This window comes from Ptiloglossa arizonensis, chromosome 2 (genome assembly GCF_051014685.1).
Source record: "Ptiloglossa arizonensis isolate GNS036 chromosome 2, iyPtiAriz1_principal, whole genome shotgun sequence".
In the NCBI taxonomy this organism is placed as follows: domain Eukaryota; kingdom Metazoa; phylum Arthropoda; class Insecta; order Hymenoptera; family Colletidae; genus Ptiloglossa; species Ptiloglossa arizonensis.
Window position 1 is genome coordinate 26,781,486 of NC_135049.1, and position 13,959 is coordinate 26,795,444.

General features: G+C 40.7%; 1 protein-coding gene across 6 annotated transcripts in view; it reads left to right on the plus strand.

Annotated features, from left to right (window-relative positions):
* Positions 1-13,959, plus strand: part of Glut4ef (Glucose transporter 4 enhancer factor) — a 171,201-nt gene that overhangs the window by 106,946 nt on the left and 50,296 nt on the right. For all 6 annotated transcript variants that reach the window (XM_076304330.1, XM_076304335.1, XM_076304332.1 and 3 more), the window contains 2 exons: positions 5,032-5,249; positions 7,483-7,796. In XM_076304330.1, coding sequence (XP_076160445.1) covers positions 5,032-5,249; positions 7,483-7,796 — 532 coding nt within the window. The remainder of the gene's footprint in view (positions 1-5,031; positions 5,250-7,482; positions 7,797-13,959) is intronic.

Consider the following 13,959-nt stretch of genomic DNA (forward strand, 5'->3'; position numbering starts at 1 on the left):
TGTTTCGAGTCGCTCTCGAAACGAAAATACTCGAATAATTCGCAGAAGAAACTAATAGAAAACTAAATGAAAATTATTTTCCAAAATTCCAATCTCTACTCCAAGAGATAAACACGACTGTGTTTCGTCTCGACTGTTTCGAGTCGCTCTCGAAACGAAAATACTCGAATAATTCGCAGAAGAAACTAATAGAAAACCAAATGAAAATTATTTTCCAAAATTCCAATCTCTACTCCAAGAGATAAACACGACTGTGTTTCGTCTCGACTGTTTCGAGTCGCTCTCGAAACGAAAATAGTCGAATAATTCGCAGAAGAAACTAATAGAAAACCAAATGAAAATTATTTTCTAAAATTCCAATCTCTACTTCAAGAGATAAACACGACTGTGTTTCGTCTCGACTGTTTCGAGTCGCTCTCGAAACGAAAATAGTCGAATAATTCGCAGAAGAAACTAATAGAAAACCAAATGAAAATTATTTTCCAAAATTTCAATCTCTACTCCAAGAGATAAACACGAAGAACTTAATAAGGTATCCCAGGAATCATCCTCGACGATAAATGCAATTGTGTATTTCATTTTCCGTTCGATTCTCTCCGTAGATTCCTCCTCTACGGCGACCAGGTGTAGAACGAGATAATTGCAGATCCATATATCAAAGTGTAAACGGTTTTCGCGTTGCACGATCGCATAAGGGGGCCCGTTAGGTCTTTCGATGCGCGTCTACGCGAGACTCGATGCGTTAAGCAGTCGTTCGGTCGCGAACAAAGAAAATACGACTCCGCGGGATCGGAGGAAAGGAAAAAAAAGAAAAAATTGAAAAAAGAAACACGCCAGGGTACCAATCTACGGAACAGGTTGAAGCTGGCAGCGTGTTATCGCGGCATCTTTACAGCTTTTCGCGGAAAACTGTAATTTACAGTGCGTCGTCGACCATTAGAACATTACGGTACAACGACCGAGGTCTGTGGCGCTGCAACCGGTGAATATCGGCTGGAAAAACATTATTTTACGTAATCGTAGAAAACGCGAAATACCGCGAACGGAACAATCAACGATCGTTGTTCCTGCAAGCCTGAGGATTTTTTTCTTAACTGTTTTTTTATTCTCGTTCGAGTACTCTTATCGGGGACACTTATCGGCCATTTTGTTTCCTAACCTGAAAACCTTCGTGTTCGTTACACGCTGAGAGACCTCGAAGCGAAAATGTAATGCTGTCGATTGAGATTTTACCATACCGGGTTGTAATTAAATATTTTTCGAACATCGACGTTTACGACGTATTGTTCAAATATTTCCCACGAAAGTAAGTACACGTCTCGCGTATCGATGCAGTTTGTATTTGAAATTTACCACAGGAGCGGTACTGAAAGTAGGTTAAACAAAAATTGGATGCCTACGGGTGGTACAATTACGTTTGTTTTTTTTTTCTTCTTTTTTTTTCTATAAAATGTGCAAGTGCGCAAGTTTGAAAACAAATACTTTCCGGGAAAACTACAATTTACGATGCGTTACCAGCGACAGAGTTTCCATCTTGAATAAACTACGGGAATAATATAGTTACGAAAGTGGCTACGACAAAAATTCGATACCTCGGGCGGTACAATTACATTCGTTTGTTTTTTAGCAAATGTGCAAGTACCCAAGGTACGCGGTGTACTTTGAAACGTTATATTTTTCAGGAAGTTACAGTTTGCGTTTTTAACTCGAATTCGTTACAAAGATAATGCAATTTTCAAAGTATATTACCGCGTAAACTCCGTTGGTACAATTACGTTCGTTTATTTCTTGTAAAATGTGAAAGTTGATAATAATGGAGGCTTCTCGAGCACGAAATGCCCAAATGCCTCGTTACTAAGGACAGTGTTGTAAAAATGTTTCAAATAGGACCTGGGTTTCTAATTTTATAACACGATGGAATACTGGATCGTCTGTTTTTTATAAAATGTAAAAATTAAAAATAATAGAGGCTTCTCGAGCACGAAATGCCCAAATGCCTCGTTACTAAGGACAGTGTTGTAAAAATGTTTCAAATAGGACCTGAATTTCTATTAGGTTATTCGAGAAGTAATTTCGTTTTCTAAAATGGAGAATATATAATTTAATAAAATGTTTATACACTCTGAAAAAATCGTTTCATTTTCACTAAAAAGAAGAGAATGACTTTCCTCAATACTCGATAATTTTATAACACGTTGGAATACTGGATCGTCCATTTCTTATAAAATATGAAAGTTAATAACAATAGAGGCTTCTCGAGCACCAAATGCCCAAATGCCCCAATACTAAGGGCAGTGCTGTCAAAATATTCAAAATAGAATCTGGGTTTCTATTAGGTTGTCCGAAAAGTAATTTCCTTTTCCAAAATGGAGAATATATAATTTAATAAAATGTTTATACATTCTGGAAAAATCGTATGTCACTTAAAAAAACAAAATGACTTTCCTCAATACTCGATAATTTTATAACACGATGGAATACTGGATCGCCCGTTCGTGTTTATTATCGTAATAACTTTAATTGTGAAAAAAATACGCAATAACAAGGGCTGGAAAAGAACACGTAGAAACTCGGTAGGGTTAAAAACGCTTCCTCTTGCGAAACCGTTCATTCGTCTATTAATCTCGTTGCGTTACGTTTACGTTGTTACGTTGCAGCGAATGGTGTTACGTGACCGGTTTAATCTCTGTTATTCCTTCTTCGTCATCGAATTGATCGTTCGTGCGCCCGTACGTGCAACACTGTTGGAAATAGGTGTTGTCGGTCCCTACTCGTGGTTAATCCGCGAAGACAGTGTATAACTGGTCACGTATGTTTATTAAACACGCGGAGTACATCGTGGCGATGTTCACTAGCGTCGAACGCAGCGATCGTCCATGTTTATGGGACCGGTGCGTTGGAAAAGGGCTCGAGTGTTGAGCGGTCGGCCATTTTGTCTCGGTGGCGCCCTCTGGCAACGTCCACGAGTAAAGTGACACCGAAAATTTCGAGAATCGGAATTAAATAATATTCAACTACGCTGGAAGCTGTTTATTACGATAGAAACTAATCGAGAGTTTTTTTAGAAGAAAAATTACTCGAGAGTTAGTTATTTATTTCGCACAATGTTTGATGACGCTTTAATTAATGTACAAGTAAATATATTTTTGCACCGATCGTTCGCGATACACAATATGGCGGAAAACGAACGATGTTACGGAGATATGGAGATTCGAAATTGTTTATTACAATTGGCTGTTCGTTATGATAAAAACTAATCGAGAGTTATTTAATTCGCGCAAGGTTTGATTACGCTGTAATTAATGTACAAGTAAATATATTTTTGCAAAGATCGTTCGGAGTACACAATATGGCGGAAAACGAACGATGTTACGGAGATATGGAGATTCGAAATTGTAATAAACAATTGGTCGTTCGTTATGATAAAAACTAATCGAGAGTTCATTATTTAATTCGCACAATGTTTGATCACGCTGTAATTAATACACAAGTGAATATATTTTTGCACCGATCGTTCGCGATACACAAAATGGCGGAAAACGAACGATGTTACGGAGATATGGAGATTCGATGGAGAAAAAGAAATTGTTACGTACAGTACGCGGTATAAGAAGTTACACGAAGATCGTGCGGAGTGTATGAAAACCAATAAACCATTAGTATTAACCAGGGATCGGAAGAGACACGGTAACTTTTTCAATAGGTTCCGTCTGTCACGGTTGAAACACAACTTACATAATAAAAGTTCCCACATTGCAAGTTCCGATGAGAGGGTATTAATAAAAGTTCTTTTCCACGGAAGTACTCCATTAACGAGTACCTTTTCAAGAAAAAGTCTTTCGACAAAGTTACTAAACATAACATTCCAATAAAATTACTAAAATAAAAATAAAAGTACATTTTTTTCCATCGACGATTTCGCTACGTGTCTTTCTCTCGATTTTGCAAATTTTTGTTCTATTTCTATTAGATGGAAAATTATCTGCTCGTTTTTATCATATGCACTAAAATAATTATAGTTTCTATCTCCAGGGATTACGTAATGGTAATCTCCAACGAGTAACTTTTGAAGAAAAAGTGCAAGTCCCAACAGAGTTGCTAAAATAAAAATAAAAATAAAAGTACATTTTTTCCATCGACGATTTCGTTACGTGCCTTTCCCTCGATTTTGCAAATTTTTCTTCTATTTCCATTCAATGGAAAATTACGAGTAACTTTTGAAAAAAAGTGCAAGTCCCAACAGAATTGCTAAAATAAAAATAAAAATAAAAGTACATTTTTTCCCATCGACAGTTTCGCTACGTGTCTTTCCCTCGATGTTGCAAATTTTTCTTCTATTCCTATTCGATGGAAAATTATCTACTTTCTATGCACCCAAATAATTATGGTTTCTACCCCGTGGATTACGTAATCGTAATCTCCAGCGAGGTAACTATTGAACAAAAAGTGTTTCGACAGAGTCACTAAACGTAACGTCCCAATAGAATTGCTAAAATAAAAATAAAAGTACACTTTTTCCCATCGACGATTTCGCTACGTGCCTTACCCTCGATTTTGCGAATTTTTCTTCTATTTCCATTCGATGGAAAATTATGACTAACTTTTGAAAAAAAGTGCAAGTCCTAACATAGTTGCTAAAATAAAAATAAAAATAAAAGTACACTTTTTTCCATCGACGATTTCACTACGTGCCTTTCCCTCGATTTTGCGAATTTTTCTTCTATTTCCATTCGATGGAAAATTATGACTAACTTTTGAAAAACAGTGCAAGTCCTAACATAGTTGCTAAAATAAAAATAAAAATAAAAGTACACTTTTTCCCATCGACGATTTCGCTACGTGCCTTACCCTCGATTTTGCGAATTTTTCGTCTATTCCCATTCGATGGAAAATGATCTGTCCCCTGTGCACCGAAATAATTACGGTTTCTAGTCCCTGGACGGAATCGGTTTCGGTGATTCTCCGCGGATTACGGAATTGTAATTTACGTTAACCGAGGACGATCACGAATATCGATTATGACGGTTTCAGATCCAGGAAGCGGCGACCCAGCTCAAGCAACGACTCCGAACGGTTGTACAGCGGTTGGAACGACCGAATACCCCATGGATGCGGTCGCGAGGGTTGCCGTACCAACGAGCGCGGCGACTGCATGGACGAATGCACCGCTGCGCTGGTCCTCATGTCGCTCTCGTGCTCGCCACACAGTCCTCACAATCCCCTGCCACTTCACTGCCAGCACAATTACGGTCAGTATCATGCGGCGAATACTTACCAATACCAGGAACGCGGCAATTGATCCTAATTTTATTCCTACGGGCCCAGTTGTTCTTTCACGTTCACGAGTGCAAGTCTTCGGGCTGGCCAGAATGCATTACACGATGCACACGATGGAAATACGATCGCTCGTTATAAACGCCTACTGAATTTTCAAGGGGGCGAGGTTGCTCGAGTTTGACGACGAATGTATGGAAAATTGAACAGAACGGTCGTTAGAACGAGTTCATACTTGAGAGAAAAATTAGTTTTGTAATGGTATATAAAAAGGTATATGGGAGAGTTATAGGAATGTTGTGTTAACTTTCGAATGTGTTGGAAGTTGGTACATTTTTAATGTATAGGAAGAATGATTGAATAAAAGGAATATTCTAAAGTATTTGAGAGAACTGTTTTGGATCGCTGTATAAACATTGAATTGTTTATACGATTGTTGTGTAGTTAATAATAATGTGCCCCTGGTTCTTAGCTGGTAGAGTTCTCTGAGTTCCATGAGTTTGAAAGTTAACGCAATTATATTTCTACGATTCGAAAATTCCCTGCTCAGTGTATTACACGTGAAACCTACGATTCGAGAGTTCCCGACCCAGTGTATTGCACGTGAGACCAACGATTCGAAAGTTCCCGACCCAGTGTATTGCACGTGAAACCTAAGATTCGAGAATTCCCGACCCACTGTATTGTGCGTGAAACTACACACGTTCGAAAGTTAACATAATGCTTCTACCGTTCGTAAATTCCTTACCCTACTGTATGTGAAACCACACGGGTTCAAAAGTTAACATAATATTTCTACAATTCGAGAATTCCCCACTCTGTGAACTGTACGTGAAACCACACGCGTTCGAAAGTTAACAAAATTACATTTCTACGATTCGAAAATTCCCTACCCAGTGTATTACACGTGAAACCTACGATTCGAAAGTTCCCGACCCAGTGTATTGCACGTGAAATCTACGATTCGAGAATTCCCGACCCAGTGTATTGCGCGTGAAACCACACGCGTTCCAAAGTTAACATAATATTTCTACAATTCTAGAATTCCTTACCCTGTGTACTGCACGTGAAACCACACGCGTTCGAAAGTTAACATAATATTTCTACAATTCTAGAATTCCTTACCCTGTGTACTGCACGTGAAACCACACGCGTTCGAAAGTTAACATAATATTTCTACAATTCTAGAATTCCTTACCCTGTGTACTGCACGTGAAACCACACGCGTTCGAAAGTTAACATAATATTTCTACAATTCTAGAATTCCTTACCCTGTGTACTGCACGTGAAACCACACGCGTTCGAAAGTTAACATAATATTTCTACAATTCGAAAATTCCCTACCTTGTGTACTATACATGAAACCACACGCGTTCGAAAGTTAACATAATATTTCTACAATTCTAGAATTCCTTACCCTGTGTACTGCACGTGAAACCACACGCGTTCGAAAGTTAACATAATATTTCTACAATTCTAGAATCCCTTACCCTGTGTACTGCACGTGAAACCACACGCGTTCGAAAGTTAACATAATATTTCTACAATTCTAGAATTCCTTACCTTGTGTACTGCACGTGAAACCACACGCGTTCGAAAGTTAACATAATATTTCTACAATTCTAGAATTCCTTACCCTGTGTACTGCACGTGAAACCACACGCGTTCGAAAGTTAACATAATATTTCTACAATTCTAGAATTCCTTACCCTGTGTACTGCACGTGAAACCACACGCGTTCGAAAGTTAACATAATATTTCTACAATTCTAGAATTCCTTACCCTGTGTACTGCACGTGAAACCACACGCGTTCGAAAGTTAACATAATATTTCTACAATTCGAAAATTCCCTACCTTGTGTACTATACATGAAACCACACGCGTTCGAAAGTTAACATAATATTTCTACAATTCTAGAATTCCTTACCCTGTGTACTGCACGTGAAACCACACGCGTTCGAAAGTTAACATAATATTTCTACAATTCGAAAATTCCCTACTCTGTAAACTGTACGTGAAACCACACGCATTCAAAAGTTAACACAATCTTCCTACAATTCGAAAATTCCCAACCCAGTGTATCCCACGTGAAACCACACGAAAGTTAACCCGATAATATTTCTGCGATTGGAAAATCCCCGCACTGCGCGTGAAAGGAACCCAGATGGTCCATACGATGATCGAAAATTTCTCTACCGTTGGCACAGGTTCCTGGGGAGGTCGAGGAGGAGGAAGCGGTGGTGTGGTCGTCGGGTCACCAGGAGTCGGTGGGACGTCGAACAGCAGTAGCAGCAGCGGGGCTTCATGGCGAAGCGGCACCCCAAGTCCGCCCCTCAGCGACGAGGGGGCATCGACCACGGGTTCCTTATGGCCGACACCGGCTCATCCTTCGCACAATCAGCAACACTACCCCTACAACGCTTCTGGCTCGTCGTCGAGCAGCACCCCGGTTTCGACCACCACCCTGGACGAGGGCATAGTGCCCGATTACCTCGAGGAACAGCACCCGCGCAAGAAGAAGGTGAGCGAAACCTCGTCGTCGGGGCGTCGTGCTCTATCGATCGGATCGGCGTTGTTATCTGATAAATTCAAGTGCAACACGCTCGCCTGGTGTTGCAACGTTAATCCACCAGCCGGTGAACTTGGCCTTCGGGTAACCTGGGGAATTATCTAGCGTTCTGTCGACGCGATTCCACGAACGGTTTTTTTTTTATAGACTCGTTTATAAACGGTGTTGCAGGAGTACCCAGTGCGGAGACGTCGTTGCGGTTATACTTGCGTGGGAGTCCAAAGAAAGTCGATTTTTGGGAATTATTCTTTTTTTTTTTTTTGCCAATGATTCCAAATATGCTATACAAACGTTTAGTAAGGTGTGGTAGAGTACGTTTGTGGGAAAAGTATTTTTGAAAATTTTTATAAATGTATGTACTATATTGTGACGCGAGAGTATAGTATAAAGGTTAATTATTGTGGTTATGGAGGAGTCTTGGGTTGAAGAAAATCGATTTTTGGGATTTTTTTTTTGAGAAGATTCGAAATATGCTATACAAACGTTTAGTAAGGTGTGTTTGAAGTACGTTTGTGGGAAAAGTATTTTTGAAAATTTTTATAATAATATACATTATATTGTGACGCGAGAGTATAGTATAAAGGTTAATTATTGTGGTTATGGAGGAGTCTTGGGTCATAGAAAATTAATTTTGATTCACCAATGTTCTATAACGTGTGTTAGAAGTACATATATGGAAAAAGTATTTTTAAAAATTCTTATAAATGTATGTACTATATTGTGACGCGAGAATACAGTATAGTTAATTATTGTGGTTACACTTATGGAGGAGTCTCGGGCCGAGAACCTACGTTTACGTTAGATAGTTCCTCCTGGGTATTTACAGAATAATATTTTCACTATCCTCGAGGTATCTAAGATAGGTATCTATTATCGAAAGTATTTCCATCCGTTTGGATCGCAATCGAGATTTTACGTTCAATTTATAATCAACTTTCTCGGTACTCTTCAGGAACTTTATAAAATTCCGCACCAAAAGCAATTTGCTGCAAACTACGCTCAAAGAGCAGTCACATCGAAGTCTTGAAAGTTTACTTTTACCTCTCACTTTCTTCCGCTCTTTCTACTTTCGGAGCCACCTCTTTTTGTCAAATCCTCTCGGCGTACTTATTTACGTACGCGTCGGAATAAAATTACCGAAAAATGTCATAAAATCGTGAGATTGGATTTGAAAAGTTTCGCTTACCTTTTTACAAAATTTGTTCGTTTTCGTTTCGAGAAGAGCGAACGAACTCTGCTTTGAAAAAGTCATCTATATTTCTGTTCAAAATTCTTCGATCGTGAGACATTACTTTCGATACAATATAATTAATTTAGAACGCTCGATTTTAATTATCAACACGAGGAATGTTGAATGTTAAATTTCAAAGTGCACGTGGAAACGATTGCCCGGTTAAAAATTCCATATCGACGTGTGCCTTGAAAGATAACTTTTCTTTTTAATTCGCCAGTATCTTGGACCATTTTCTTAAGATAATCTAACAAACTTAAAAGGTCGAGTGCAGTTAATATCAAACCTCACCATAAAGTACATTTTTCCCTTGGTCCAGATAGCGATCAAGTTACATTGATTAGAAACTAGTTCTCTTAGCAATTCGTCGAGACGGTACAGTAAATTCAATTAATCACAGTTAAGTATTTTTAACGTAAGGAACAACGAACATTAAACCGTATATCTAATTGAACACATTTTCCTAGTTCAAAATTCAGTATCAATACTTATCTTCAAACCTTGCACATTTTTCTCAAACTTGTCAGTAAATAAGTCTCTCTAATCAGGGTTTAATACCTTTCACTACTTTATCTAGATAACACAAAATTTGCAGGAATATTGCTCAAACTATGTACTTTTAATTGGTATACGAAACATTTATATTATGTATTCCGAAATCATTGAAAAAAATTCCCAAAGAGCGTCTCTTTCGGGCCGGGAAATATTGCTCCACACATGAGGGGAATTCCCAGTGCAGCGCGTTACAAAAACGCTCGTACCTCCTAAACGGGTTAAAATTTTTTCACGAAAATTGGCAGAAGTATTCTTCAAACCTTGTACTTTTAACTGATATACAAAACATTTGTATCGGTTGTTCCAAAATCGCCGGAAAAAATTCCAAAAGAATCATCTCAATCTATCCCAGAAATATTGTTCCACGCGTCAGGGGGATTCCCAGTGCAGCGCGTTACAAGAACGCTCGTACCTCCTACACGCGTTAAAATTTTTTGACAAAAATTGGCATAAGTATTCTTCAAACCTTATACTTTTAACTGATATACAAAACAATTGTATCGATTACTCCAAAATCGCCAGAAAAAATTCCAAAAGAATCGTCTCGATCGGTGCGGGAAATATACACATCAGGGGGATTCCCAATGCAGCGCGTTAGAAGAACGCTCGTACCTCCTATACACGTTAAAATTTTTTCATAAAAATTGGCAAAAGTATTCTTGAAACCGTACACTTTCATCTAGTATAAAAAACATTTGTATCGGTCGTTCAAAAATTGCCGGAAAAAATTCCAAAAGAATCGTCTCGATCGGTGCGAGAAGTATCGTTCCTCGATAGCTAGTATCGGGATGTACGCTCGACGAACGAACTTTGCCAATCGCGGAAGAATATCACCGGCAATCTATATTCGACCTTCGGAACTAGTTTCCAGCGTTGCGTGCTCGTACCGGTTCTGCCCTTGTCTGCTCGTCATCCAAAGTCTGCGTCGACCTTAATCTCGGCGAGTGACGTCGCGGTGTCGGCTCCCACCGAAATCGCGGCGCGTTGCCGGGACGAAGGCGAACGATTTTCCACGAGACTCGTAGCAGGAATACGTCGATAACGCTCGGAACGGTTAGTCGTCGGCTTCGATCCGCGGTATCGTGCTCGATGAACTCGGTGGATCCTTTTGAAACCCCGAAGGTTATCGCGGCTCGCGCGGCCCAAGCTGGACGCGCAATTAAATCGCTCGCAAGGCGTGGCGAGCTTATCTCCCCGAACTTAGCTCCTTCCGCATCCGAGGCTTACAATTAATTAACGTCAACGAGTCCGATAAAAGTGTTGGGTTGCGTAAGACATTGGCGCAACTAGCAGCGAGGACCTCGCACGCTGTATCCGTGTGATCCGTGGCCTCGATTCCGGCACCTCCTCAACACGCGTGTTCGACGACCGTGCATCTCGCCCCAACCGAGGTACACGCCCCCTGCAGCTATCGAACTCGATACGAAACGAGTATCGTTCAGTTGCAACTCGCCAGGAGGAATTTTTCCGACGCAACGGCGTAGAACTAGAATTTTTCAAATAGTGGCCAAGGGTCGAAATTTGATTACGCATGTTCGAGGAATATACTTCTCGCCCTAACCGAGGTACACGCTCCCTTGCAGCTATCCAATTCGATAAAACGTATCGTTGAGTTGCAACTCGCGAGGAGGAATTTTTCTGATGCAACGGCGTGGAACTAGAATTTTTTCAAATACTAGCCAAGGTTCGAAATTCGAATACGCGCGTTCGAGGAACATGCGTATCGTTGAGTTGCAACTCGCGAGAAGGAATTTTTCCGACGCAACGGCGTAGAACTAGAATTTTTCAAATACTGATCAAGGGTCGAAATTCGATTACGCGTGTTCGAGTATCATGCGTCTTGTCCTAATCGAGGTACACGCCCCCTGCAGCTATCGAACTCGATACTCGTTTCGTATCGTTGAGTTGCAACTCGCGAGGAGGAAGTTTTCCGACGCAACGGCGTAGGACCGGAATTTTTTCAAATACCGAGCAAGAGTCGAAAATTTGATGGGTTATAAATAAACGCTAAGCTCTTTCGTTTATTCTCGTAGACGTTGAATTTTGTCCACGATCGATTAACGATAGTTGAATTTTTTCGGTGAACAGATACACCAACCACTACCCCTCTAATTGCAATCTCGTCTGGATATCCTATGCGCGTTGCAATAATTACGAGCATCGTGATAAAATTCGCGATTAAATTCTGGGAACGGAGATTAGTCGCAGACTTGACTTTTTGGAACGGAATTTATAACCGACGATAAACGCGGGCATTATAAATTTAGTCAACTCGGTATTCCCTGGATAAACAACTATCGATGTAGATCATCGGGAAATTCTAGCGAGTTGCGCGGTAAAACTCGAATCTTCCGGAGAGTTCGATACACATTCGGTATCGAAAGTGCACCTTGGTAAATGGAAAAGAAAGAACGAAAATACCGTCTTTGGGATCATGCTAGGTAAATCTTGGCATAGTTAGATATACTAACTATAGTTAGTATAAATTTATGAAAATATCCCGGTCGAGTATAGTACACTAAAGCTTGCTTGTACACGTGTTTACAATTCGGTTCGAAGAGCGCCCTAAGTCTCGATCTTATATCGTGAAGCTAGATTCACACCTTGTTTCAAAAAGGAAAAATCTACTGTCCAAGAATTCATGATCGGTTACCTAATAATTATTTAATGGTTGCTTGATGGTTTCCTGATGATTACTTAATGGTTACTCGATGGTTATTTAATAGTTGCCCGAAGGTGACCCGATGGTTGCCTATACATAATATAATAATTGTCCGATGGTTTCTAGACAATCGTTTCTTTCACAGTCGAACGATTTTTTAACGATCGACAGATGTGTCGTTCATGACGATCCATGATTGCTCAACGATCGATTACTTTGTCGTTGGTCGACCAACGTCGACGAGTGATTCCTCGATGAGTGATTCCTCGACGAGTGATTCCTCGATGAGTGATTCTTTAACGAGTGATTCTTCGACGAGTGATCTCTGGACAAACAATTCCTCGACGAAGTTCGCCAAATTCGGACAGTGTGAACCGGCCTTTAGATCAACGAGCATCGATCCAGATGTCGAGTAGTGTCGATCGTCTAGCCAAGAACGAAGAGTCTCGCCGCGTATCGCAACGCCTCCGTAGTTATCTCGCGGGGATTACGCAGCATCTGTTTGCGATGGTTTCGCCGGTATCTCGAATGTTTACTAAACAGTTTCAGTCACGACGATATTTGTTATTGTCGTTGCTCCAAAACACGTCCGGCGGAGATTTCAGCAACGAGGAAACTGCGAAACACACGCCTCGCGGGAGATTCTGGGAAGATCTTGAACGTGTTCGAAATTAAGTCACTAATACGCAAACTAATAGAGTATCTCTCTTACGCTCGGAAACGAATCAAGATAAATCGTGGTCTCTCTTCAACCTGCTCGCCTCGTATACTTTAAAAATAGTCTAGTCAACTTTCCACGCGGAACATTTCCTCGTACTTGTTACCTACTTATTCTCATAGAAACTGTCTCATTTCCTCACCTTCTTCTACACTAAAATTGAATACAATTAAAATCAAAAACACACGTTCCAATTCGGAACGTTTTCAAGAGATCTCGCGAACGTACTTTAAAATCGAGACTGTTTCAAGGTCATCGGTTGATATTCACTCGATTTGCTAGAATTTCGATTCTCGTTTACTTCTGTTCCTCGTACTCACCTTTTCGGTTTGCCAGAGAATCGTACACACACGCAACACGATCGTTGCAGCGGGACAACCCGAGTGAAACGATTTCGCATTCTTTCTCGCGCAAGGCTTCTTCGCCGCTGGTAAAAATTCTGGCTCGTTCGGGAGGTAACGGTAACCGGTAATCGTTGGATCGCAGGTGGAGTTCAGATCTAAATGAAAATCTAAACGCGAACCCGGCGAGATTCCCCGATCGTTGGAGCGTTGCAAGGCCACAACCGTTATCGGCGTGCCGGGCATATCGTGGATAGGTTCGCGTACCAGCGGTAAAACGTACGTACAACGCGGTGGTTCTCTCTTTTCGAGTTTCGTCGGTTTCGTAACTGCGAATCGATCCGTACCGGCAATCGCGAATACGCGACAGGAACGAGCGAAACGACGAACCAGCGCGATCGATCCCGAGAGCTTTTGGCACGAGAGTCGTCCTTGACCGGCGAGAAATGCAGCCGCGGTAACCGCTATACATCTATAGCGATTCGCGGATCTTTCGCACGATTCCGAATAATAGTGGTGCAAATAGCTCCGACGTGCGTCGCGTCGTTCTTTCCTGCGATCGAGAGATGTTTCATTGTTGGTCGAATCTGCGCCGGGTCCATTTTGAC